The 27,511-nt window shown below is 42.4% G+C and overlaps 1 protein-coding gene across 1 annotated transcript in view; it reads right to left on the reverse strand.

Annotated features, from left to right (window-relative positions):
• Positions 1–12,044: 12,044 nt before the first annotated feature.
• LOC109866545 (gamma-aminobutyric acid receptor subunit rho-2) overlaps positions 12,045–27,511 on the reverse strand; it is a 46,113-nt gene continuing 30,646 nt past the window's right edge. Inside the window, exons 4-10 of the mRNA XM_031800116.1 lie at positions 16,690–16,913; positions 16,414–16,496; positions 16,164–16,304; positions 15,706–15,858; positions 15,319–15,527; positions 15,204–15,227; positions 12,045–15,065 (exon numbers count right to left, since the gene is read on the reverse strand). Coding sequence (XP_031655976.1) covers positions 14,754–15,065; positions 15,204–15,227; positions 15,319–15,527; positions 15,706–15,858; positions 16,164–16,304; positions 16,414–16,496; positions 16,690–16,913 — 1,146 coding nt within the window. The 3' untranslated portion in view covers positions 12,045–14,753. The remainder of the gene's footprint in view (positions 15,066–15,203; positions 15,228–15,318; positions 15,528–15,705; positions 15,859–16,163; positions 16,305–16,413; positions 16,497–16,689; positions 16,914–27,511) is intronic.

The raw sequence follows: 27,511 nt of genomic DNA on the forward strand, positions 1-27,511 counted from the left end.
AACATCATGTTGCTTAAATAAGAAAACCACTGGAATCATCACCCACATAAACAGTTCCAGACAAATCAATGCCATATTCTTCTCACAAGGTCAGAGAGGATTAATATTGGACTATGATCCTCTCTAGGTATTGTAATGGAAAGTAAAGGTGGAAGGTGTACACAAATCTGCAAAATTCTTTCTCAATAAGCCTCAGGAAGCAACGTAATCTTAACTCTCTCAGCAGATGCCTCTGGGATTTTAAATAACATGACAGTATCGTTGATTTGATTGTTTTAGGCAGGCGCTGACTGAGTCAGTATGAGTTCCCCTGCCGGTCCATTGTGCTAAGGGATTGGTCCACCACGATAAGGGTGAGGCCGGAACATCCATTTGTGGCTAAGCAGACATCTGGCACATCAAATGTGAATTGATGCAATATCTAAGGATCAACGCAAGGCCTACAGGAGATCATCGCTATTTAAACATAGTACAGTGTAATCTTTATAACCAAATGGACTGTGGGCCCTCATTTGCGCAGTGTAATTTGTGCAATAAAGCGCAAGACACACAGACAGTGCCTGTTCACACAAGTTTGAATACATTGGGCTAATACGATGAGGAGTTTGTCCTGCGTGTGAGGTGCCAGGTGAACAGGGAAAGGAAGTGATGTGATTGGTCAGGACAAGCACTTGGCAAAAGCCATGCTGATGGCTAAACGTGCTGCGACCAACATCTATTCCTACAGAAGGTCACTGATGTGACTAGAAAACCTGCTGTCTCTTTAGTCCTGGGGCACTGAGACATGACATGATGTGGTGTGAGGGTTGCAGCGAAGAAGCACTGCAGGGAAAAGTTAACTACAGTCCTTCCGATGTGACTGGACAGGGGCCAGCTGTATTCAAAGCACCACATAGGCGACTGCATGGCATATCCGTGCACAGCCACATTGAACTACAGATGTCGGATCTTAATTTGATCACCCTGTTGCAGGATAACTGCAATCAGTCCAAAAGTCCAGTTTCAGAAAATAAAGGCCTGCTATTCCCTTGTTGACCTGAAAGGGAAATGTTAAACTTTACCTCCCTTATGCTACCTCATTTGCACACACTGTGTATAGACTTTTTCTATTGTATTATTGACTGTATGTTTGTTTATTCCATGTGCAACACAGCGTTAATGTTTGTGTCGCACTGCTTTGCTTTATCTTGGCCAGGTCGTGGTTGTGCATGAGAACCTGTTCTCAACTAGCCTATCTGGTTAAATAAAGGTGAAAAAAAAAAACTTGTAGTGTGTTTGAGGTTTAAAAATGTTTCAAAGGTGTGTCATTTCCACTTTGAAATTTCACTCTATTTTCTCTTACGAGAAATTTTTATTTTAAATTTTTATTTTATTTCACCTTTATTTAACCAGGTAGGCTAGTTGAGAACAAGTTCTCATTTGCAACTGCGACCTGGCCAAGATAAAGCATAGCAGTGTGAGCAGACAACAAAGAGTTACACATGGAGTAAACAATTAACAAGTCAATAACACAGTAGAAACCAAATGTATCAACCACTACAAAAATGTCCATTAATTGTACCCCCAACAGCACACATTTTTGTTGTATCCCAAACAAGTGTGTGCTGTTGGGGGTGTGCTGTTGGGGGTACAATTAATGGACATTTTTGTAGTGGTTGATACATTTGTCATAAGAGAAAATAGAGTCTGAGATTTCAAAGTGGAAATTATACACCTTTGAAACATTTTTAAACCTCAAATACACTTCAAGTCATTTTTTATTTCACCATTATTTAACCAGGTAGGCTAGTTGAGAACAAGTCATTGTCAGCTCAAGCTATCGCTAGCAAAACCCATTTCCTTGAACATATGCCCAGGCTAACTGCAGGAAGCTAGAGTGGAAACCATCCCTTTACAGAAACACAGCATTAATAGAACAGAAATGTCTTACTATTTATTAAGTATTCATTGTTAACTATTAATATCAAGCAAATCAGGTAAGTAGGTCATTTTTCTCTCTCAAAATAAAAATGAAAATTGTTTTAGATCTATTTGAACTTATAATTGCTGGAGACAAATGTGAAACCAGTTACATGGCAGCAAACTAAAGCATATTAACATTTCAACTTTCCCACAGTGATGTTTATGAAATGCGCCATTACTTGAGGACTGGAATTTGGGGAAAACTGTACTAGATGTCGCCCAAATGGATCAAATTACTAGCCTAGAAATCAACAAATCAATACGGTGACATCATTGGTGTATTAAAAATCACTTTTAATTACAATGAGATTTTGCTCTTTTGCTTTCCAATCGGATAACCTTCAGGTAGCAAAGCCACAACAATAACCATAAATGTAGGTTACGTAATCTGATTAAGTGATTTTTCTAACCACGCACCTTGCATCAACCAAACAAAACCCTCTATAATGCAGTAGGCATCAGGATCCAATCCCAGCTACATAAATAACACATCTCAATACATACAGAATTGTGAAATACTGACATTTTCATAAATAGTCCCAGCACAAACCTTTAAAATATGACTACTCATTCAGGTCAACAAACGAATATCCTATACAATAATAGCCTATACCTAAGAATGTGGATATAGGCCTAGCTTCACCACAAATAGCAATGGATGTGAACAGCTATCGTCTAAATGCATCATGCCAGCATCTAATTCAAGTAATTCCCTCCTCATTATATATATACACACTACCGGTCAAAAGTTTTTGAACATCTACTCATTCAAGGGTTTTTCTTTATTTTTTACTATTTTCTACATTGTAGAATAATAGTGAAGACATCAAAACTATGAAATAACACATATGGAATCATGTTGTAACCAAAAAAGTGTTAAACAAATCTAAATATATTTTATATTTGAGATTCTTCAAATAGCCACCCTTTGCCTTGATGACAGCTTTGCACACTCTTGGTATTCTCTCAGCCAGTGTCATGAGGTAGTCACCTGGAATACATTTCAATTAACAGGTGAGCCTTCTTAAAAGTTAATTTGTGGAATTTTTTTCTGTCTTAATGCATTTGAGCCAATTACTTGTGTTCTGACAAGGTAGGAGGGGTATACAGAAGATAGCCAAGTCCATTTTATGGCAAGAACAGCTCAAATAAGCAAAGAGAAACCGCAGACCATCATTACTTAAAACATGAAGTCAATAAGGAAAATTTCAAGAACTTTGAAAGTTTCTTCAAGTGCAGTCGCAAAAACCGTCAAGCGCCATGATGAAACTGACTCTCATGAGGACCGCCACAGGAATGCAAGACCCAGTTACCTCTGTTGCAGAGGATAAGTTCATTAGAGTTACCAGCCTCAGAAATTGCAGCCCAAATAAATGCTTCACAGAGTTCAAGTAACAGACACATCTCAACATCAACTGTTCAGAGGAAATTGCATGAATCAGGCCTTTATGATCGAATTGCTGCAAAGAAACCACTACTAAAGGACACCAATAAGAATAAGAGATTTAATTGGGCCAAGAAACACGAGCAATGGACATTAGACCGGTGGAAATCTGTCCTTTGGTCTGGAGTCCAAATTTGAGATCTTTGGTTCCAACCGCAGTGTGTTTGTGAGGCGCGGTGTGGGTGAACGGATTATCTCCGCAATGTGTATTTCCCATCGTAAAATATGGAGGTGGACGTGTTATGTTGTGGGGGTGCTTTACTGGTGACACTGTCTGTGATTTATTCATAATTCAAGGCACACTTACCCAGCATGGCTACCACAGCATTCTGCAGCAATACGCCATCCCATCTGGTTTGGGCTTAGTGGGACTATCATTTGTTTTTCAACAGGCAATGACCCAACACACCTCCAAGCTGTGTAAGGTCTATTTTACCAAGAAGGAGAGTGATGGAGTGTTCAGTGAAGTCGGACCGCAGAGTGAAGGAAAAGCAGCCTACAAGTGCTCAGCATATGTGGGAACTCCTTCAAGACTGTTGGAAAAGCATTCCAGGTGAAGCTGGTTGAGAGAATGCCAAGAGTGTGCAAAGCTGCCATGAAGGCAAAGGGTGGCTATTTGAAGATTCTCAAACAAATCAAAATATATTTTATATTTAACACTTTTTTGGTTACTACATGACTCCATATGTGTTATTTAATAGTTTTGATGTCTTCACTATTATACTACAATGTAGAAAATAGTAAAAATAAAGAAAAACCCTTGAATGAGTAGGTGTTCTAAAACTTTTGACCATTAGTGTATATACCCTATATAATCCATTAATTTGAAGGGGTGTCCACATACCTTTGTGTGTGTGTGTGTGTTTGTGTGTGTGTGTGTGTGTGTGTATATATATATATATATATATATATATATACACATACATACACACACACACACACACACACACACACACATGTAAGGTCCCCTACAGAGAAGCATATGAACCAATTTCAGATTAATTTCTGTTTTGAAGGCTATTCAATCTCATCTAAATGGTATGATGCTACTTACAGCAGGGAGGAAAAGTGATTGTCATTTTGAGCGTGGCTGGTGGTAGCACAAATAGATTGCAGTCCTCCCTCGCTTTTTGTCCTGCTTACCTGCCAAAAGTGTACCCGCCAATAATACTCACAGCAGAGGTAGAAGCAGCCAGGTACACTTTCACAATAGAGCATCATTCTCAGTAATCATTAGCATATCCTATGCATGTCCATGAGCATCTTGCAATACACATCAAGTGCTGCCTGTGGTGATTGATATTAATCTATGACCATTTCAAACACATCAATCATGTAGCCTACCTGATTTGTCTGTAGTTCTGAAGCACATGCCCCCTTGGACCAACCGACCTCACAGATGCGCCAACCACCGAGGCAAGTAGCAGCAGCAGTAGGACATCCGTGGGCATAGTGTCCACACTGACAACGTTCTGGACCAAGATGTCCAAAGGTCTAGTTTCAGAAAATAAAGGCTACAGTGAGAACTTTTTATGTGCCTCAGGCATGATCCCTGGTACCGTTCGCGCCAAAAATACTATAGACACAAATACACACTGAAACATCCGAGGTATTTAATCTCACTGTTGGGAAAGCAATTTCGCCTAAACCTATAAATCCTTCCACGTCAGATGGCTCAGATGTTTTCCCCATCGTATATGTGAGCATGGCGCAGAACGTCCGGTTTTCCCGGCTCTCAAGAGCAGATCTGTTAGCTCTGGTTAAAAGGCGAGAGTGAGCTACAAGGCAGTTCTGTCCCTAGCCTAACATATATCCGTAATTGAGCACATTATATGATATTATTATAGGGCGGAATTATTTCAAATGATCATGTGGCCTGAAATACCTCAGAACACCTGACACGAGGCTAACATGCCCTCTGCCAAACATCTTTAAATACAGTAAAACATTTCATAAAGTAAATCCTATGACAGTCGTTTTAAACAATGGCTATTCTTTGTTTTCACAATAATGTCCACTAATGTCCACACTGTTTTCATAATACCATATTGATAGCAGGGTTGTGCTCAATTCAGAATTTTATTGAGAATGGCTCAAAAATGTCAATTCAACAGGACACAGAATTGCAATTCGAATTAAAGGAAATATAATTGGATTCAATTAAATTCAAATGCCTCTTCTATTCTATACTGAACAAAAATATAAACAGTTCGTACAAGGAAATTAGTCAAATGAAATAAATGCATTAGGCCCTAGTCTATGGATTTCACATGACTGGGAATACAGATACAGTGGGGCAAAAAAGTATTTAGTCAGCCACCAATTGTGCAAGTTCTCCCACTTAAAAAGATGAGAGAGGCCTGTAATTTTCATCATAGGTACACTTCAACTATGACAGACAAAATGAGGAAAACAAATTCAGAAAATCACATTGTAGGATTTTTAATGAATTTATTCAGTAATTAATGTTCAGTTATCTGCCAACAGCTGTGGTGGACATTCCTGCAGTCAGCATGCCAATTGCACACTCCCTCAAAACTTGAGACATCTGTGGCATTGTGTTGTGTGACAAAACTGGGCATTTTACAGTGGCCTTTTATTGTCCCAAGCACAAGGCGCACTTGTATAATGATCATGCTGTTTAATCAGCCTCTTGATACGCCATACCTGTCAGGCGGATAGATTGTCTTGGCAAGGGAGAAATGCTCACTAACATGTAAACAAATTTGTATCAGCTATGAAGGTAAGACCCACGTCGGATAACCAATAGTTTAATAATCAGGCAGGAAAATAGACAGGTCAAGGCAGGCAGGGGTAAATAGTCCAGAGAAGTGGGGGAAAGGTACAGGACGGCAGGCAGGCTCAGGTCGGTAATCTAGAGGTTGGGCAAAGGTACAGGACAGCAGGCAGGCTCAGGCAGAGTGGTCAGGCAGGCAGGCTAAGAGACAGTACCAGCAAGGGTCAAAACCAGGAGGGAGAGGAAAAAAGAAAGACTGGATGAACCCAGGCTCTGAGACAAACCACTGGTTGCCTTGAACAAACAAGACAAACTGGCACATACTGACAGAAAACACAGCTATAAATACACAAGGGATAATGAGGAAGATGGGCAACACCTGGAGGGGGGTGGAGACAATCACAAAGACAGTTGAAACAGATCAGGGTGTGACAAATAACATTTGAGAGAAATACGTTTTTTTTGCATATGGAACATTTCTGGGATCTTTTATTTCAGCTCATGAAACATGGGATCAACACTTTACATGTTGCGTTTTGTATTTTTGTTTAGTGTTTATTAGGCGTAGTCTATACAAATATACATCCTGTAAATAACATGTCGTTATATAGGCTACATGCACATAAAATATTGATGAAACAATAGATTTTGCCGACAAACTCTTAAAAGGAATGATCAAGGAAAACAAAAACTGTATGTGAATATTGTAAATTATTGTATTTCATTAATCACTTATATTTTAAATATGGGGAAAATACTACATTTTCTAGACAACATTGATTTAACCCTCATGTTGACCCTAAAGCCTTCAAAAATAATCCAAACAATCTAAATGGTTGGTGGAAATACACTATATATAAAAAAGTATGTGGACACAACTTCCAATTAGTGAATAAAGCCATTTCAACCACCCCGTCGCTGACAGATGTATAAAATTGAGCACACAGCCATGCAATCTCCATAGACAAACATTGGCAGATGAATGGCCTTACTGAAAAGCTCAGTGACTTTTAACGTGGGATGCTACCTGCTACCAGTTCATCAAATTTCTGCCCTGCTAGAGCTGCCCCGGTCATCTTCAAGTGCTGTTATTGTGAAGTGGAAACGTTTAAGAGCAATAAAGGTTCAGCTGCAAAGTGATAGGCCACACAAGCCCACAGAAAGGGACCGCCGAGGGCTGAAATGCGTAGCGCGTAAAAATCCCCTGTCCTCGGGTTGCAACACTCACTACGAGTTCCAAACTGCCTCAGGAAGCAACGTCAGCACAATAACTTTTCGTCGGTCGCGTCATGAAATGGGTTTACATGGCAAGCAGTCGCACATAAGCCTAAGATCACCATGTGCAATGCCAAGCATCGGCTGGAGTGGTGTAAAGCTCGCCGCCATTGGACTCTGGAGCAGTGGAAACACATTCTCTGGAGGGATGAATCACGCTTCACCATCTGGCAGTCCGATGGAAGAATCTGGATTTAGCAGATGCCAGGAGAACGTTACCTGCCCGACTGTATAGCTCCAACTGTAAAGTTTGGTGGATGAGGAATAATGGTCTGGGGCTGTGTTTCATGGTTCGGGCTAGGCCCCTTAGCTCCAGTGAAAGGAAATCTTAACGCTACAGCATACAGTGACAGTCTAGGCAATTCAGTGCTTCCTACTATGTGGCAACAGTTTGGGGAAGGCCCTTTCCTGTTTCAGCATGACAATCCCCCCATGAACAAAGCGAAGTCCATACAGAAATGGTTTGTTGAGATTGGTGTGGAAGAACTTGACTGGCCTGCACAGAGCCCTGACTTCAACCCCATTGAACACCTTTGGGATTAATTGGAATGCCGACTGCAGGCCAGGCCTAATTGCCCAACATCAGTGCCCAACCTCACTAATGCTGTTTTGGCTGAGTCCCCACAGCAATGTTCCAACATCTACTGGAAAGCCTTCTAAGAAGAGTGGAGGCTGTTAAAAAATGTCCATGATTTTGGATTGAGATGCTCGATGAGCAGGTGTCCACATACTTTTGGTCATGTAGTAAGGCTATTCGAAGCACTAAGGTTAAAAGAATATGAACATTGTTTCCAGACAAAAGTCATATATTGTTTGGTATCTGGAAGTGTCAGATTCAATGAAACTCTCATGTTCTATGACGGAGTTGAATTTCATTGAATTGCACTGAATTCAATTCTACTTCCTATCTCTTTTTGTGTTATTTGTAACTTATTTTGTACATAATGTTTCTGCCACCATCTCTTATGACCGAAAAGAGCTTCTAAATATCAGGACAGCGATTACTCACCCCGTATGGGAATAATACTTTTTCTTTAACGAGTTAGACGCAAAGGATTTATTCCAGACACCCGACAAGGCCCTCATGCCTGTCTTTCGCAGGAGAAAGAGAGGGAGAAATCGGGGACGTAGATCTGGGTGCCTTGTAAGGATATGACGGCGAGTTTACCATTGGTCCTATTGGCCAAAGTACAATCATTGGATAATAAAATAGATGAGCTACGAGCATGTATATCCTACCATTAAAAACTGTAATATCTTATGTTTCACCGAGTCGTGGCTCGCTTCGAGGCAAGTAACACTGAAACATGCATGAGAGCACCAGCTGTTCTGGACGACTGTGTGATCACGCTCTCTGTACCAGATATAAGTAAGACCTTCAAAAAGGTCAACATTCACAAGGCCGCAGGACCAGACGGATTACCAGGACGTGTACTCCGATCATGCACTGACCAACTGGCAAGTGTCTTCACTGACATTTTCAACCTGTCCCTGACTGTCCAATTTGCTTACCGCCTCAACAGATCTCTATTGCACTCCACACTGCCCTTTCCCATCTGGACAAAGGGAACACCTATGTGAGAACGCTGTTCATTGACCACAGCCACGCTGATCCTCAACACGGGGCCCTCAGGAGTGCGTGCTCAGTCCTCTTCTGAACTCCCTGTTCACTCATGACTGCATGGCCAGGCACAACTCCAACACCATCATTAAGTTTGCAGATGACACAACAGTGGTTGGCCTGATCACCGACAACAATGAGACATCGAGGAGGTCAGAGACCTGGCCGTGTGGTGCCAGGACAACAACCTCTCCCTCAACATGATCAAGACAAAGAAGATGATTGTGGACTACAGGAAAAGGAGGACCGAGCAGCCCCCCATTCTCACCGACTGTAGTGGAGCAGGTTGAGAGCATCAAGTTCCTTGGTGTCCACATCACCAACAAACTACCATGGTCCAAACACACCAAGACAGTTGTGCAGAGGGCATGACAAAGCCTATTCCCCCTCTTGTACTCCTGTATTCCTTAAGGAAGATTAGCAGTATATTCCTATACTCCTTATGGAGGAGTAGCAGTATGCACCTGCACTCCTGCGCTCAGTGTGTACTCCTGATAGTACTATAAGTATACTCCTGATACTACTGTATCATTAGACTATCCCGACCTGCAAACAGGATCAGGACAGAACCTGGAAGTGTCTGAATAGGCTAAAACACAGGGAGCATAATACTATTATGTGCCAAACTGACATCTGAGATTAACATAATAAAACGCAGCATCTGTTCAGGCCAGGCAGAGTCACAAGGGCGCATCAACACAATTTAGGGATTGGCTGTCAGCACCACACATAGTAAAAGGGATGTAGACATGTTTTTATGGCTTAGGGCAGCACCACAGGGCAAAGCCAATATTTCTCTGCAGAAAAGATTTGTAGGTTACTAACTTCATGTTCTCTGATGCACATGGTGTCATGATATGAGCTGTCCTATTACTGTATGTGGCATTCAAATGGAAGTTAATCTGCCTCAGATTACTTAGGCTACAAGTTATGTAAGATTCAACCCTAACCCATGTTTGTGTTTTTTATTAAACAGGATGCTAAGGTTAAAGCTAGGGTTAGAGTTGAACTAGGATGTGGACATGAAGCTAGGGTTAGGGTTAAGATTGGAGCTGGAGCCAAGGTTGGGGTTAACTCTAACCCTCAACCACAACCCTAACCTTAACCCTAACCCTAGCTGTCCACATCCCGGTTCAACACTAAACCAGCCTCAACTAAAACCCTTACCCTAACCCCTAGATTAATGTCCACATCCCGTTTCAACCCTACCCCTAACCCGGTATTCAAGATATCAGGATGTAAAATGCAGTAGTTCTCAATGACAGCAGTGTGCACTACAAGTGCATAGTGTTATAGCACCACCACCTGCTGTTCCAGAGCACTGGCACACACAAGACTACAGGGTACACATTTACTTGGATTTCATTTGAACAAACATTCTATTGGACACCTTTCAACCAATAGAGGGCGGCATGGTCTAAAACAAGTTTTAGAGTGGAAATTTGTTTTACAGAAATACCTACCAGATAGAAAAGTACCTGATGGCAAGGTCTTCTTTTATGAGATACTGTATATATCTAATTTAATAAGGATTTTTTTTTTTTTAAATGCAATGAACAATTTATTGGAATTATAAAATGCTTTTACAGATGCTTAAAGTGATTTGCACATGGGGGAAACTCACCCTATCTACTGCTACCAATGTGTATCACCAAAGTAGCCATAGCTTCAGAAAGCTCAACACATCAGCTATCACAGAGGTAATCCAATATGTCTCCCATGACATAAATAATTTAGAATGGTGTTGCAGTTCTTTCATAGCATGTGTGGCAGTTTAATTTTGTTTGAACTGACAGATTTTCTCCCACCTCCCCAATCACTTCTCCCCACACGTAATTCATCTGGATTTGGTGGGCGGAAGATTGCAGCACTTGATGCAAAGCCAACCGCATGACATTACATTTTTTTTTTTCTCTCTTCATTAGAAATTAATCTGCACTAACCAATTGTCAACTGATGATGATGGTTCTGTTGAATATGACAGTGAGCATGGCACAATACAATAGTATAATATTTACTGTAGATGCTTGTTAAAATATTTTTTACAATATACTGTATGAATATGAATTATGTTATACTTATAATATATTATATTTCAAGCTGATTTCATCAACTTTGGTAACTTGGGTAAACAATGGAATTAACAAAGCAATTAACGGTAAAATCCCCTACTGAATTCCAAACCCACATAATGGTTCTATGAATATCAATTTAGCTATTGAACAAATCAACATAGATCTTATCATTAATCTGTAAAGGGAATTTGTGTTTGCAATTTTTTTCAACACAAATTCCGCACACACACACGCATTATGTTCTTCTATCCTCGTGAGGACCTACAATGTATTTCCACTCAAAATTCTATTTACCCTAAACCTAACTTTAAACCCTAATTCTAACCCTTACCCTAACCTTAACCAATAACCGAAACCTAACTCCTAAACCTAACCACTTAAACTAACACTAATTATAACCCTAACCATAATTGTAACCCTAAACCTCACTCCTAAGTTTAAAGTAACCTTTGTCCTCATAGGGACTATCCTTGTAGTGACTTTTGGGGATTTCAGGTCCTCACAAGGATAGAACCAACACACACACAAAGAGTTGTCTAATCATAATAGTTAAGCCCTGTATTAGGGTGTATTTGTAGTGAGGATTGGATTGCCAATCCTCACTACAAATGGGCATCCAAGCCCCCTCACCCTCTGTTACTGGTTTACTGAGGACCACAGACAGCGGTCATCTGATGAGTCAACAATAGACAACATTTGTAGACAGATTACACCATGTAACAGGCATCACTGTAACATAACAGGGTTTAGCATATTGCATAAATGCCAGTTAACCAGAAACAGCAGTTGTTTCTCTGCAGACAGAGGACAAAGGATCAAACTGTGCTGTGGATCAATGACAGTGATGTCATTTTTCTGCTGAATGTGTAACGAATCTCTTCTTCGCCTGAGGAGGAGTAGGAAATATCGGACCAATGTGCAGTGTGGTAAGTGTTCGTCATATTTATTACACTGAACACAGAAAACAAGTGAATAAAGGAAAACTGAAACAGTCCCGTATGGTGAAAACACTGAAACGGAAAATAACAACCCACAAACAAGAGTGGGAAAACCAGCTACCTAAGTATGGTTCTCAATCAGAGACGATTGACAGCTGCCTCTGATTGGGAACCATACCAGTCCAAACACATAGAAATATAAACCCAAGAACAAAACATAGAATGCCCACCCCAACTCACGCCCTGACCAACCTAAAATAGAGACATACAAAAGGAACTAAGGTCAGGACGTGACAGAATGAGTTTGCCATATCACATGACATCTATGATGTTCAGTAGGTCAACCACTAGGCCTCACTTGATTGGTCAATGCTATATCAGGCATACCCTGCTGAAAGGGATATGTAGGCAGTAGGCAACTGTACTGTAGCTCCATTATGTTACAATGTTATGTTGTAATATACACTGACTGTACAAAACATTAGGAACTTTCCATGACAGACTGACCAGGTGAAAGCTATGATCCCACATGTGTGGCATTCAGAGGGTGAATTGGAAAGACAAAATATTTAAGTGCCTTTGAATGGGGTATGGTAGTAGGTGCCAGGAGCACCGGTTTGAGTCTGTCAAGAACTGCAACGCTGCTGGGTTTTTCAGGCTCAACAGTTTCCTGTGTGTATCAAGAATGGGCCACCACCCAAAGGACATCCAGCCAACTTGAGAAGCATTGGAGACAAAGGAGGGGGTGCAACTCAATATTAGGAAGGTGTTCCTAATGTTTTGTACACTCAGTGTAGAGACACATATAGCGGCTGTGTAGGTGGGGGCAGCTTAGACATTCTCACTGAGGCTAATTTAATTTGTTTGTTTGGGGATTAAATGTGCTATGAATGCTCTCTAAAATCTGGATTACAGACAGACAGATGTACATCACATGGCAAGATTGTCTCAGAAACACATTATTCTTAAAAGTGAATGCTGTATTTCCAGTCATTTTATCTCATAGTCCTTAGTAATGTTGCCTCATCCATAAGGAAACAATGACATAATCCAGCTAGGGTTGCAAAAGTCCAGCAGCTTTCCCAAAATTCACAGGTTTTCCCGAAATCCTGGTTGGAGAATTTTTCAGATTTCCTGCTTATCAGGGAATCTTCCAACTGGGGATTTTTTTTGAAAGAATTTGGGAATTTTGAGTTACTGGAACTTTGCAACCCTGCCTCCAGCAATTGAAAGATAACGGTTACAGACTTTTCTTTAGATTGAGAACAGGCCATTCAAAATATGTATGGTCACGACTCATGCTCAAACACATTGACTGCAAACATGCTTTTAGCTTAAAGCCTTTTATTTAGAAATCTGCTCCAAAAAAACCATACATTCTAAATGTTTTGACGCGACAATAATCAGTCTACAGTAGTTGCGCAAGCTTGTGGACAAGCATCTGTATGAGGTGATTTGCGTTGGTTGAGCATTTGTCCAACAGGCTGACATATCTACAGTGGCAATATGGATGCCTAGTAAATCCAGCTCATGCTTGTGGCTATCTACATACTACATACAATACCATGTGTACTAATATACTGGTTGGATAGAATACTGGATATAAAAATGCAATATGCAGTCACTTGTAATCCAAACAGTCAATCAAACAAACAAACAAACACAAAAGATTTCGCCGTGAAACCAGTTCACTTAAGGCTGTTCAAGTTCATTACATCGCTGATAAAGGTTTATAAGTCTTGAAAACCCCCTTCTGAGTAATATACAAACAGAAACAACTCTTTAATTGGTGGATAACATTGAGTTCCTGAAACAAGCTGAATGATAGTGCACATAAGCATTCCTTAATGGTACCCACCCTCACAATTTCTGTGGCCAACCATGAAAAAACCTATTAAGCCCCATGCATTGTTTTGAACAACTTAAGGTATAATGGCATATTAGTGCACTAAACATTTATTATTTAAGTAAATTGATAGGCCTAAAATGAATAAATAATTGAATAAATAGATCATTAATAAATAATTAAATAAATACTGTAATCTAAGTGAAAATCTGCCAGCTTGTATAAATGTAGATTTAGATTTTTGTGTGGTTTGCTCAATCATGATCAGCTGTTAAAAAGAATAACACTTGGTGCATTCCTAGAAGACATCGAGTCTGTGGCTGTGTTTCAATTTGCTCATGAGCAACTGATGCTTGCCAAATCAACATAGTCGATTTTAAGAGGTCAAACCCTCACATTATGGATCAAGCTTTCTGTTTTCTGCTTAAGGAGGCAAGCTTGGGCAACACTTAGTCCATTTTTTAGAAGTACGTACACTGTCAGTAATACAGACACAGTTTTCCTGCTTTGACAGTGCCATGAGTATAAAATTCATCATAGTTTGTGCTTGGACCTGCATGGTTGCGTAAATAGCAAAAAAAGGAAAGCTGTACAGTTGAGTCAAGTAGTAACATGGTTGTAGCTGATGGTGAGGATAGAATGGTGTTATCCATCTAGAGATCTGTGAAAACCTTTTGTGAGTGCTGCTGGTGAGCACAGGTGTTATAAGAAGTCCATCACCTCAATGTGCATTATGGAGGTCATTACCACTTTGAGTCAATCAGTTTTAGTTAAATAACGGTCCTGTTTCATCTGGTACAGCAACATCAGTAGATTGTCTCTCTGCTGACTCTAACAAGGCTGTCCGGGAGAGCCTCAGCAGTACACAGACCAGTAGATGAGGTTGAAAATGATGTAGGATCCAGGAAAGATCATGCGGGAGTAGGTGTCAATGGCGTGGGTGTTCTGCATGAAACTGAAGCTGCGGAAGCCCGTCTTCTTCTTGGTTGCCGCCGTGGACTCGTTGTCCAAGGAGATGTGCACCACCATGCGTTCCTGCTTCTCTGGGGGGTCCTCAGGAGCGGGGGCCCTGGTGTACCCGGCTAGACTGTTGGTGTCGGACTCGCTGTAGGTCCCGTCCGCCATCATGGTCCCGGTGTGGGACATGCCACATGTGCAGGGGAGCGACTGTAGGGCGGAGAGAGAGAGAGAGAGATGGAGGGAGGGAGGGAGAGAGACAAGTTGGTGAGAGAGAGAACGAGAGATCAGAGTAGGAAAAACGATGAAAGGACTTGTAGTTCAGTGTGGTATGATGAGGACCTTTACCTGTTCTCTCGCCAGGCCCAGGGACTGTAGGACAAAGAGAAAGAAAGAGAGATCAGACTAGGAAAAATGCTGAAAGGACATAAAGAAGAGCAGTATAGCATAGTAAGAGCCTTACCTGCTCTCTGGCCTTTTCCCTGAGCTTCCGATCTTTCCCGTCCCTCAACGTTGTCAGATAGTTGACGGCAGCATATTCCAGCACCGATAGGAACACAAACACAAAACTGACCCAGAGGTAAATGTCCACAGCTTTGATGTAGGAAACCCTGGGCATGGAGGCGTTGACTCCAGTGATGATGGTGGACATGGTGAGCACCGTGGTGATACCTGGAGCACAGTACAACCACAACGTCCGTGTGAACACGAGACTCAAGGAAGTATCCTCATAGATATGAACCAACCAATCCATCTACACTCTTAGAAAAAGGTTTCCCCGCCACAGGGACAGCTGAAGAACCCCTTTAAGGTTCTAGGTAGAATATTTTCTTCTAAGAGTGTATCTTACCTAATGAGACCCTGGCCGGTACGGCCCGGCGGTCGATCCAAAACGACACCCAGGACAACATGACCATCAGAGTTGCAGGGAAGTAGGTCTGGAGCAGGAAGAAGAAGATGTGGCGTCGCAGGGTGAAGTTGATGTACAGACGGTTGTACCAGCCTAGAGAGAAGAAGGGAAAGACATGTGAGATATCACCAAAAGTATGAAAATGGGTTTTGCTTCTCTGAAGAACTTAAAAATGTATTTGTACAACAATGGACTGTATTTGGATTCAGTGAAATTGTCACAAACAAATATCCGTACCAACAGTTAGATAATATACTTCAATTTTGTTATTCAAATAAATAAATAAACTTCTTGAGAAGTAAATGCTGCCACATCCAGTCATCATTTGTACACAGAATGTGTTATTTTTCTACAATACATTTTCTTATCCATCCCTCAGAGATTATTTGTGGTTCTACCTGTGCTGCTGTAGAAAGCCAGTCTGGAGGTAGTGTGAAACTTCTGGATGAGGAACTGAGACAGAGAGATTCTGTCATCCGTGCTCAGGGACTCATCCCCACTCTTCCAGTACAGCATGAGGTCCTCGTCCGTGTAAGCATCTGGAGACAACAGAAATGGATTTCTAATTGAAATCTGCCTAATTTACTGTACCGCCACACCAAATCCCTTCATAACACAGTATGAGACAGTCAGAGTACCACTACTTACAGCTCTCCAGCTCTAAGGTGCAGGTCTGTGAATCCAGAGGGAAACGACTGAAGTCCATGTTACAGGCAGCAGTAACCGTCACCCTTGGGATTCAAACACAACATCTTTATATCCACGATGACAAAAACACAAACATGTCAACATGCTACATCCTCGTAGTTAAGTATGATTCTATGAGATGGGTAAATGTGTGCTGGGAAAATGTGGATCAACTGAGTTCTGCGCTGTCATCGTCGAAATGACACAAAACGAAGCTGCTGCTTCCAGTTTCCTCACCTGAGGCTGTAGAGCACGTGTCCGTCTGGGAACACCCTGAGCATGATGTTCTCAGTGGTGGTGTCATGAATGAACGACCTCTTGGAGTGGACGAAGAACACATCAGGCACCCAGATCTTCTTGACCAGGCGCCCATCGAACGTCATGCTCTTATTGGTTGTGCTGGGAAAGGACAGCCTCTCATCTTTCCAGTAGTGCCTCAGATACAGGGTCATGGTGAAGTCCTGCAGGTTACCGAAACATTAATTTGTTAGTTGGTTGAAGCCTTGTATAAATCCTCTGAACCCTTTTCCTGGATTTAGAGTTGTAGATAAAGCCATTGATTGTATATGTTGTGATTACCATGGTCTCACCCTCTCCCTGGATTATAGTGTATATTTATGATCAGATATACACTGAGTATACCAAACATTAGGAACACCTTACTAATATTGAGTTGCGCCAAATGTTCCCTCTATACTGCTCACACGCGCAGTAGCCCAGAGGCTGCCCCTTCACTCAACTTTCTAGAGCAGTAGTCACTAACCGGTCGATCTCCAAGGCATTCCTAATCAATCATTTCCGTAATAAACTCAACAATAAAGCCTTGTGCTCCTATTTTTTTTATTTCTCTCGGGCTGTTGATGGTAGGTGCACCCAATTCAGCTGCCTTGCGTATCGGGTAGGCGAACTGTTGCCATTTTGAACCATTTCATGCATCTGAAGGTACCTTCCCTGAGGGCCCAGAGAGCAAATCAAGTGCACTATAGGCCTACCGCTGGCCAATCTGATGGCTCAGATTACCGTGTCTGCAGTAATGTAGCAGGCATAAAAGAAAGCTACAGCGAAATTGATACTGTGAGATTTTAAAACGGTTAAAAACATGACTAGAGAGAGGCTGTCAACAAATACAGCAAAGAGATGCTGTTCTTATGAAAGAGCTCATGTTTAAGTTCTTACTCATCACTGTCAACACTTTGTATTCAATACTTTTATAAGCCATAAAATGCACGTTCTTCCTATCTCCACTCAGCACTACAACAAACACTGCAGCAGTAATGAATGAGTAGGAAAGTGTATCTCTAGGCTTGCATTGTTGTTATTATTAGTGGCTTTGGGCCTTTTTTAATATCGACTATTTGAGTTTCTCTGTTCATGGGAGTAACTACAGTCATTTGTGCATGCGGTGTGACTCGAGTCACCATCAGCTGTAAGACTTTGTCCCTTTTTGGCCAGTGTCAGTGGAGGAAAGGGAGAGCGGCGGGATGTTGAGAGGCGGACCCTCAGTCTGCTGCTCTCTCCCTCCACTGAGACTGACCATCAGATGCAGGCACCATCAGCCCAGTAAAATACAAATATAAAGCTCATTATTTAAATGTATGCTCACTCAGCTGTGCCTCACAAGTAATACAACAATGGATCTATAACCGGTGTGATCATATAGCCTACCTCAAAGTTAAAATGGCCCGAACAATAATGCATTAGTTGGGCAATTTTGCACAGCTAATTTGCAGTGATAATGTATGCCCAATACATAGCTATAGCTTACTACACATACTTACTTGCTACAGTACTGTTTTTAATTGGTTAATAATGTATAGGCTTACGTTTTTTAAGTCATGTTAAATACAATTCTGAGAGGTAGATCGCGGCTTGCATTTTGATGCAGAAAGTGATCTTGACTCAGAAAAGTTGGGTGACCACAGTTCTAGAGTTTTCCCTGTTAACACTATCAGGGTTTCCCTTTACTGTGGCAATTGTGATTGAATCAACACAGTATTAACCACGATCAATGCAACATACCGAAACAAAACTATGCAAGAGATTTTGTTGTAGGCAGAACGCATCAGAGTAGCATACATTTGTCATGAAATGCCCTGGGGGAGGATTATAGCCCCCCTCCTCTCTCTCTCTCTCTACAGTTTTATGACTTTATGACTGGTCATAAATACCTGGTAGAAACTGCCATGCAATATTGAGAGAGTCTACCAGAACAAAGAACCTCTCTTGGCCAAACTCCTAATCCACAAAATGGGAGAATTAAACAATATTTCTACTTTTGAGAATGGTCCGTGGACACTTAGAGGACAGTTATGAAGAGTGTGTTTCATGTGGTGATCTCATGAAGAACAGGAAACACACATAACTGTATCTCTTAAAGTGTACATTTTCCAGCTATCAGGTTTACATCTAAATATTGTGAAACGGATGTGATTAAACAGGAAACTATTTGTGAAAAGATGTAATATAATGTTAACCTTCTAAATGAGAGTATGGGTTTTTCATATAAAGTTAACCAAATCAATGGCCACAGCCACGGCCACGGCCACGTGAGCATAGACATTACGTTGGCGTCATGGACCGCCCTTTTCTCAGAAATATATAAAACTCACTCGTGGCGCAATTCACACCAAACCACGGCGTAAGCTAAGGTTGCAAATGGTTGAATTTCCAGTGATTTCCAGTTATTTCATCTTGTGATGAAATAAATAAAAGCTGAAATAAATCATTCTCTCAACTATTATTCTGACATTTCACATTCTTAAAATAAAGTGGTGATCCTAACTGACCTAAAACGGGGAATTTGAACTTGGATTAAATGTCAGGAATTGTGAAAAACCGAGTTTAAATGTATTTGGCTAAGGTGTATGTAAACTTCCGACTTCAACTGTACATTGCAATTATTCTCTAATGAGTGGCCATTCATGTGCAAAGGATTAGCATTTCAATTAATATAATTATGGACTGTGTGTAGTGAATCCATTTAGTCTTTCCCGCTCTCTCTCAGTCCCCACCCCTTTCCTTTGGCTACCAAGCAATCATATCGGCATAGCCCACTAGGAACATTTCTATCATTGTTAGATACCAGTATCTACTGTTAGTTTGTTAGGTAATTCTGTGTGATTATTTAGTTAGTTAGTAAATAAATAATGAAGCCATTTTGTATATTGCTGATTCATTATGAAAACTAGGGTTCGTTCAGATAGCCAATAATTTTATGACGTTTGGAATGAGACTAATGAGGTAACAATTAATAATTAATTAACAAAGGACAAATTGATAAGATATGAAGATATCTGAAGTGTCAAATCGGGAAATAGAGACTCTATAAACATTTTTCCCGTGGTGCCCCAACTTCCTAATTAATTCAAGTTTACATGATTAGTTTAATCACGTAATAATAATTACACAGATAATTGATTTGATAAAATAACAGTCTTCACATTTAATGATAGTCACAGACATGCCATGTTGGTGCCTCCTGTGAGGAATCTAAAATAGAATGAGATCTTCATGATTGAATTAAATCTATATATATTAATTGTGCAATCAGATTACTGTACAAACAGACTGCGTTAGACACGAATAGTGCCGTTTGGTGTGTGTGTTGCCCATAGTTGTCCCGGTGTCGCTTTTCTGATGACGTCAGAATGGCTTATGAGTTGTGAAGTTGGTGATTATATTTGTAAGTGCTAGGACACGATCCAGCTACTTATAGAAATTTGACAAATAGACGCATTGGGCCAAAGGTGCTATTTCTGACTCTCGTGTTTCAGATGCAGGTAGACTCTGTCATTATTCATTTCCCGAGCGAGGACATAGGGCCAGCCAATTGAAATTTGAGGATATATTAGCTTGACCAAGCAATAAATCTTGGTCCCCTGTGTTTGCAGTAGCGTGGGTAGGGCACAGGTGTATCGAGTTCCGGTAACTTAGGGCTAGCGAAGAAGATCGCCGAAAAGGGTTTGAACGTAAGACATTACTAGTAAAACCGTTCCCTTGTTTAGGGGGTTCCTATGTTATGCTTGAAAGGATTAGCACGAGATGCTAAGCTAACAAAGGGAAAGCTGCCATTTTTCTGTGTCATGTTGAAATTCCTCCGTCTTGCGCGACGGAAGTCCAACCCTTTGTACTTCCATTTGATTTCAGCTTTCTGTGATCAGTGAACCCCCGAGGGTGAAGAATCGGCAGTAGATTTATTTTACAAATAATTATTTAGGTGACACCCTAACGTGGATCACGTTTAACAAGTGGTTACTTATGATATCCAGCCAAAATCCTTATGATATCCAAAATTATAACTTTGCAATCTGAAGATTTTCCTTGGTGCCCTGACTTCCTAGTTAATTGCATTTACATGATTAGTTTAATCACGTAATAATAATTACAGAGAATTGATTTGATAAAATAACAGTCTTCACTTTAATGATGCCAAAGACACGACAACTATCAAGGCACAAGGCGAGACCCAAATGCAGACACAGGAGGCAGATGGTTGGAGTCTTAAAATTTTAATTAATCCAAAGGGGTAGGCAAGAGAATGGTCATGGACAGGCAAAAAGGTCAAAACCAGATCAGATTCCAGGAGGTACAGTGTCACGACTTCTGCCAACGTCGATGCCTCTCCTTGTTCGGGTGGTGCTCGGCGGTCGACGTCACCGGTCTTCTAGCCATCATTGATCCATTTTTCATTTTCCATTGGTTTTGTCTTGTCTACACACCTGGTTTCAATCCCATTCATTACGTGTTGTGTATTGAACCCTCTGTTTCCCATCATGTCTTTGTCAGAGATTGTTTCAGTTTCGTGTTGTTTGTATTTGGTGCGCGACGGGTCCTCGTACCCAATTTGTTTCACTTGTATTTATGGTTTTGGAGTTATGTTTTGTTTTATTACATTACATTTACCGAGTTTATTCTCCTGCTCCTGACTTCCCTGCCACCTATACACACATTTGTGACATACATAGTGGCAGATAGGCTCATGGTCAAGGCAGGCAGAATGGTCAAAAATGGTGGGTACAAAGTCCAGAATTTCGCTGGTTGACTAAAAGGCGAACTGGCACAAAGAGACAGGAAACAAAGGTATAAATACAATGGGGAAAATAAGCGACACCTGGAGGGGGTGGAGACAATCACAAGGACAGGTGAAACAGATCAGGGCGTGACAGTACCCCTCCCCCTAGGGACGCCACTTGGCGTCCTACCTGGGCGCATACCTGGCTGACCGGGGTGTTGGCGGTGGAAATCGGCGATGAGGGCAGGGTCCAAGATGTCTTTAGCAGGAACCCAGCACCTCTCCTCCGGGCCATAACCCTCCTAGTCAACCAGATACTGGAAATCCCTGCCCTGTGGTCTCACTGTATATGCTGGCTGGCCACTGATAACCCGGGGGAGGGATGGGCCTGGAGACAGAAGACAAAGGAAAGTGACAAAGGACAGCTTAATCCTAGACACATGGAAGGTAGGGTGAATACGGAGCGTATGGGGTAACACAAGACGGACAGCAGTGGAACTCGGGACTCTGGAGATGGGAAAAGGACCAATGAACTGGGGAGACAGCTTGCGGGACTCTACCTGAAGGGGCAGGTCCCGAGTTGAAAGCCATACCCTCTGCCCAATGCGGTAACGGGGACCTGGGGTCCAGCGACGGTCCGCATGTCAACAATACCTGGAGTTGGTCTTGAGAATAGCTGCCCTGGCTCTTCTCCAGGTACGTCGACAGCGGCGGACAAACAGCTGGGCCGAGGGTACGCTGACCTCCTGCTCTTGTTCAGGGAAGAGTGGAGGCTGATAACCATGGAGCACTCGAAAGGGGAGAGTCCCGTGGTAGAACTGGGAAGAGTGTTCCGGGCATACTCCACCCAGACCAGTTGACGGCTCCAGGTAGTGGGGTTAGTTGAGACCAGGCACCTTAAGGTGGTCTCCAGGTCTTGGTTGTCTCGCTCTGACTGACCGTTAGTTTGGGGATGGAATCCGGAAGACAACTGGCTGACGACCCAATAAATGTGCAGAATGCCTTCCAGAACTGAGATGAGAACTGAGGACCACAATCGGAGACCATGTCTACCGGGAGTCCATGGATCCGGAAGACATGCTGCACCATAAGCTGGGCCGTCTCCTTGGCAGAAGGTAGTTTGGGGAGAGGTATGAAATGGGCGGCCTTGGAGAACCGGTCGACTACCAAATCAAATCAAATTTTATTTGTCACATACACATGGTTAGCAGATGTTAGTGCGAGTGTAGCGAAATGCTTGTGCTTCTAGTTCCGACAATGCAGTAATAACCAACAAGTAATCTAGTTAACAATTCCAAAACTACTACCTTATAGACACAAGTGTAAGGGGATAAAGAATATGTACATAAAGATATATGAATGAGTGATGGTACAGAGCGGCATAGGCAAGATAGAGTAGATGGTATTGAGTGCAGTATATACATATGAGATGAGTATGTAAACAAAGTGGCATAGTTAAAGTGGCTAGTGATACATGTATTACATAAGGATGCAGTAGATGATATAGAGTAAAGTATATACGTATACATATGAGATGAATAATGTAGGGTATGTAAACATTATATTAGGTAGCATTGTTTAAAGTGGCTAGTGATATATTTTACATCATTTCCCATCAATTCCCATTATTAAAGTGGCTGGAGTTGAGTCAGTGTGTTGGCAGCAGCCACTCAATGTTAGTGGTGGCTGTTTAACAGTCTGATGGCCTTGAGATAGAAGCTGTTTTTCAGTCTCTCGGTCCCAGCTTTGATGCACCTGTACTGACCTCGCCTTCTGGATGATAGCGGGGTGAACAGGCAGTGGCTCGGGTGGTTGTTGTCCTTGATGATCTTTATGGCCTTCCTGTGACATCGGGTGGTGTAGGTGTCCTGGAGGGCAGGTAGTTTGCCCCCGGTGATGCGTTGTGCAGACCTCACTACCCTCTGGAGAGCCTTACGGTTGTGGGCGGAGCAGTTGCCGTACCAGGCAGTGATACAGCCCGACAGGATGCTCTCGATTGTGCATCTGTAGACGTTGTTGGTAATCAAGCCTACCACTGTTGTGTCGTCCGCAAACTTGATGATTGAGTTGAGGCATGCGTGGCCACGCAGTCGTGGGTGAACAGGGAGTACAGGAGAGGGCTCAGAACGCACCCTTGTGGGGCCCCAGTGTTGAGGATCAGCGGGGTGGAGATGTTGTTGCCTACCCTCACCACCTGGGGGTGGCCCGTCAGGAAGTCCAGTACCCAGGGCGGGGTCGAGACCCAGGGTCTCGAGCTTGATGACGAGCTTGGAGGGCACCGTTAGAATGACAGTGTTGCCATCAGACGGAGGGAGCCCAGTGACAAAGTCCAGAGATATATGAGACCAGGGACAATGAGGAACCGGTAGTGGCTGCAGGAGGCCAGAAGGAGCTTGCCGTTGAGTCTTGTTTTGAGCACACACAGTGCATGCGGTGACGAAGGCAGAGACGTCAGGGACCATTGTGGGCCACCAGAAACTTTGTTGAAGGAAGGCTAGTGTACGATGGGACCCTGGATGACAGGTCAGCCTGGAGGAATGAGCCAATTCCAGGACCCCGGACCGGACTGAGTTAGGGACAAGCAGCCGGTTAGCCTGGCCCCCTTCAGTTCCCAGATTCTTAACACCCCAATCCACAGTGGAACTATATATAGGCGGGAGAGAGCATCAGGCTTCACATTTTTATATCCAGGACAGTAGGAAATGGTCAAGTTGAATCTGGTTAAAAGGAGGGCCCGACAGGCCTGCCTTGAATTGAGGCGCTTGGCTGAACGGAGATATTCCAAGTTTTTATGGTCGGTCCAGACCAGGAATGGCTGTTCTGCTCCTTCCAGCCAGTGCTTCCACTCCTCCAACGCCATGTTCACCGCCAGGAGTTCTCGGTTGCCAACATCATAGTTCCTCTCAGCAGGATTGAGACAATGGGACAGGAAGGCACAGGGATGAAGCTTCTGGTCCTGGGCAGATCGCTGGGACAGGATGGTCCCCACTCCAACATCCGAAGCATCCACTTCCACCACAAATTCACACGAGGGGTTCCGGATGGATGAGAATGGCTGCTGTTGTGAACCGATGCTTCAGGTCCACAAAGGCTTTGTCGACAGCTGGAGACCATTTGAACGGTACCTTGGGGGAGGTGAGTGCCGAGAGGGGGGCCGCCAGGGTGCTGTAATCCTGAATGAAATGTCAGTAGAAGTTTGCAAACCCAAGAAACCCAGAAAGGTGATAGAAGAGCGGTGGAACTCATACTTCTTGGCTTTCACAAACAATTGGTTCTCCAGGAGGCGCTGAAGGACCTGTCTGACATGGAGTACATGTTCTTGGGCAGATCGGGGAAAGAAATAGGATGTCGTCCAGGGAGACGAACACAAACTGGTTTAGCATGTTCCGAAGCACATCATTGACCAAAGCCTGGAGGACAGTGGGGGTGTTGGTGAGTCCAAACGGCATGACCTGGTACTCAAAATGTCCACTGGCTGTGTTGAAGGCTGTCTTCCCCTCATCCCCCTCGCGTATCCGAACCAGGTGGTAGGCATTCCGATGGTCCAACTTGGAAAACATGGTAGCCCCCTGGAGAGGTTCAAATGCTGAGGAGAGGAGAGGTAGGGGTAACCGTTTTTGACAGTGATATCGTTAATTCCCCGGTAGTCAATGCACGGGCGCAGTCTCTTGTCCTTCTTCTCCACAAAGAAAAACCCTGCGCCTGTAGGAAATGCAGAAGGACGGCCCCAGTGGTCAGAGACTCCTCTATGTACTCTTCCATAGCTTGATGGTGTAGTGCCTTGGAGACGGTCAATGGCACAATCATAAGGATGGTGCGGGGGAAGGGATGTAGCATGTGCCTTACTGAACATTTCCAGCAGGTCATGGTATTCAGTAGGAATAGCAGAGACATCCACAGTCTTGGGGAAGGCTGAGCCTTATGTGACAAATACAGGTTTGATTTATCATTAACATTGATTTATCAGTAAAAATTGCTTTTGCAAAGCTCATTCAGGACTATCCAGTACTGAATGAAGTCTCGCCTCCAGCAGGAATCCCATGTGGCTTTGGCCTTAGCGATAAGTGAAGCTAGTGGTGAATGTACCATAACATTTGCTCTATTGGTTACACTAATGATAATCCAGACAATCTCAATTGATTGGATATCATTGTCTCGTTCAATTTAATAAGTTAAATTGTCAAACATACCTTTTCAGGTTCTTCCAATTAAATGAGACATTTTAAACTTTCCTATATTAACCTAGATGAACCAACTTCTCAGGTTAACTAAAGTTTAATTCCCAGCTGCCTATACAGGTATGAATAATCATTATCATTAATTAATCAAGTCAATTTGTTTTTGCAAATTCATTTACATCACAGTACTGATGGGTCATTAATGTCTAACGTATTCCAAAACCAAACCTTTGGAAAAACAGGAAAAAATGTAATAATCCTCTCAAATGTTCTAATAATGTTCAAGCTATCAGAGGGAGTGGTTCCTACTCCTCCGCTAATTGGTGAACCCTCACCCATAACAGGATTGATCTCTGACCTTCGCAGCAATACCAACCCTAACTATGCCATTAGAGGAAAAACAGTAGAAATCACGACAAACGCTCTCCAAAATCTAACCCTGATGTTTTGCCATCCAAGATTGGCATTGGTCCAATCACGAGCAGGAAACGGTAGACATAAAGGGACAGGTGGAGAGAACCAGGAAACTAATGACAAAAGAAGAAAAGGGAAAAATTCTGCTAGCTATGGAACTGTGTTTGAAAACTGAACAATTAAATGTAATTGCATTTTATGACGATAATTGCAGCTTATGACGATGAACGAGCACAAACTATTCAACAAAATCGTTTTTGACAGGAACAAAATATTTTTCTACAGGAACAACTCGATTTAGCCAAAACTAAATATGACAATGTCCACGCCAAACTAGTTAAATCTGACGAGTTATCTACAAACAGGAGCACTCAACTTGATAACATGTATGCAGTTTTGTTGAACGTTACTCAAAGTAACACTGTTCTACTACAAATGCTGCAGACCAAAGACAATCAGTTAATTAGCACAATTACAAAGTTGGATGACAGGTCAGCAGAACTCATTGAAGTCATTGACCAAATTAATGATGAGAGAACTCAGGTGATGAAAATGAAAATAGTGATTTTTAAGCAAGTGGAGGAAATCTCATCACTGAATCTCTCGCTCCGTACTTAAGACCTCTATCTGCAAACAATGACAGATAAGTTTGAAACCAAAAGGAGCAAGTGCAGCAGAATATCACCCTTAGGTACAATCTGGTGGAATTCCAGAACGGTCACGTGCTACAGCGTGACTACCCAACCAAGCAACCGGAGTCCGGTACTCAAAGGAGTGAAGACGATAGAAGGTTTCAGACTTTGCCTCCATGTGTTCCTCAGTCTTCTGCTCTTGGCCATTCGGCACTGAGTAATATGGTGCCTCTTCGCCAACAAAACCAAAGCTTGGCTTCTCCTCTTGGCCTTTCGGCAGCAATTTCACCACAGGATGAAGCCAATCCTCTCCGCCCACTTTGCGTGGAACGCCTTGACAATCTCGTCAAGAATTTCCCCACCTTTGACCCCGTTCCAGGTCAGCCAAACAATACTGAGACGTTCCTAGCTGACATAGAGGACGCATTGGATGGCTCCTCGAACGCTACGGTTTCTGACCGGGTTTACCTGTTGAAGCGAACATCGAATAGACACATGACGAAGTTAATTAGTCTACAACAGCAACATGTGCTTAATGATTACGCTAAACTTGCCACAGCTTTGAAATTAGAATTCAGTGATTCTGCGACTCGCAACCACGATAGCTCACTGACTAACACTTTCAAACAAGCTTGGAATGAACACCAACAAGCTTACTATCATAGGCTTTGCTCAGCTTACAGCTTACGAAGTTAATTTGTCTACAACAGCAACATGTGCTTAATGACTACGCTAAACTTGCCACAGCTTTGAAATTAGAATTCAGTGGTTCTGCGACTCGCAAACACGATAGCTCACTGACTAACACAGTCAAACAAGCTTGG

This window comes from Oncorhynchus kisutch, linkage group LG21 (genome assembly GCF_002021735.2).
Source record: "Oncorhynchus kisutch isolate 150728-3 linkage group LG21, Okis_V2, whole genome shotgun sequence".
Taxonomy (NCBI): domain Eukaryota; kingdom Metazoa; phylum Chordata; class Actinopteri; order Salmoniformes; family Salmonidae; genus Oncorhynchus; species Oncorhynchus kisutch.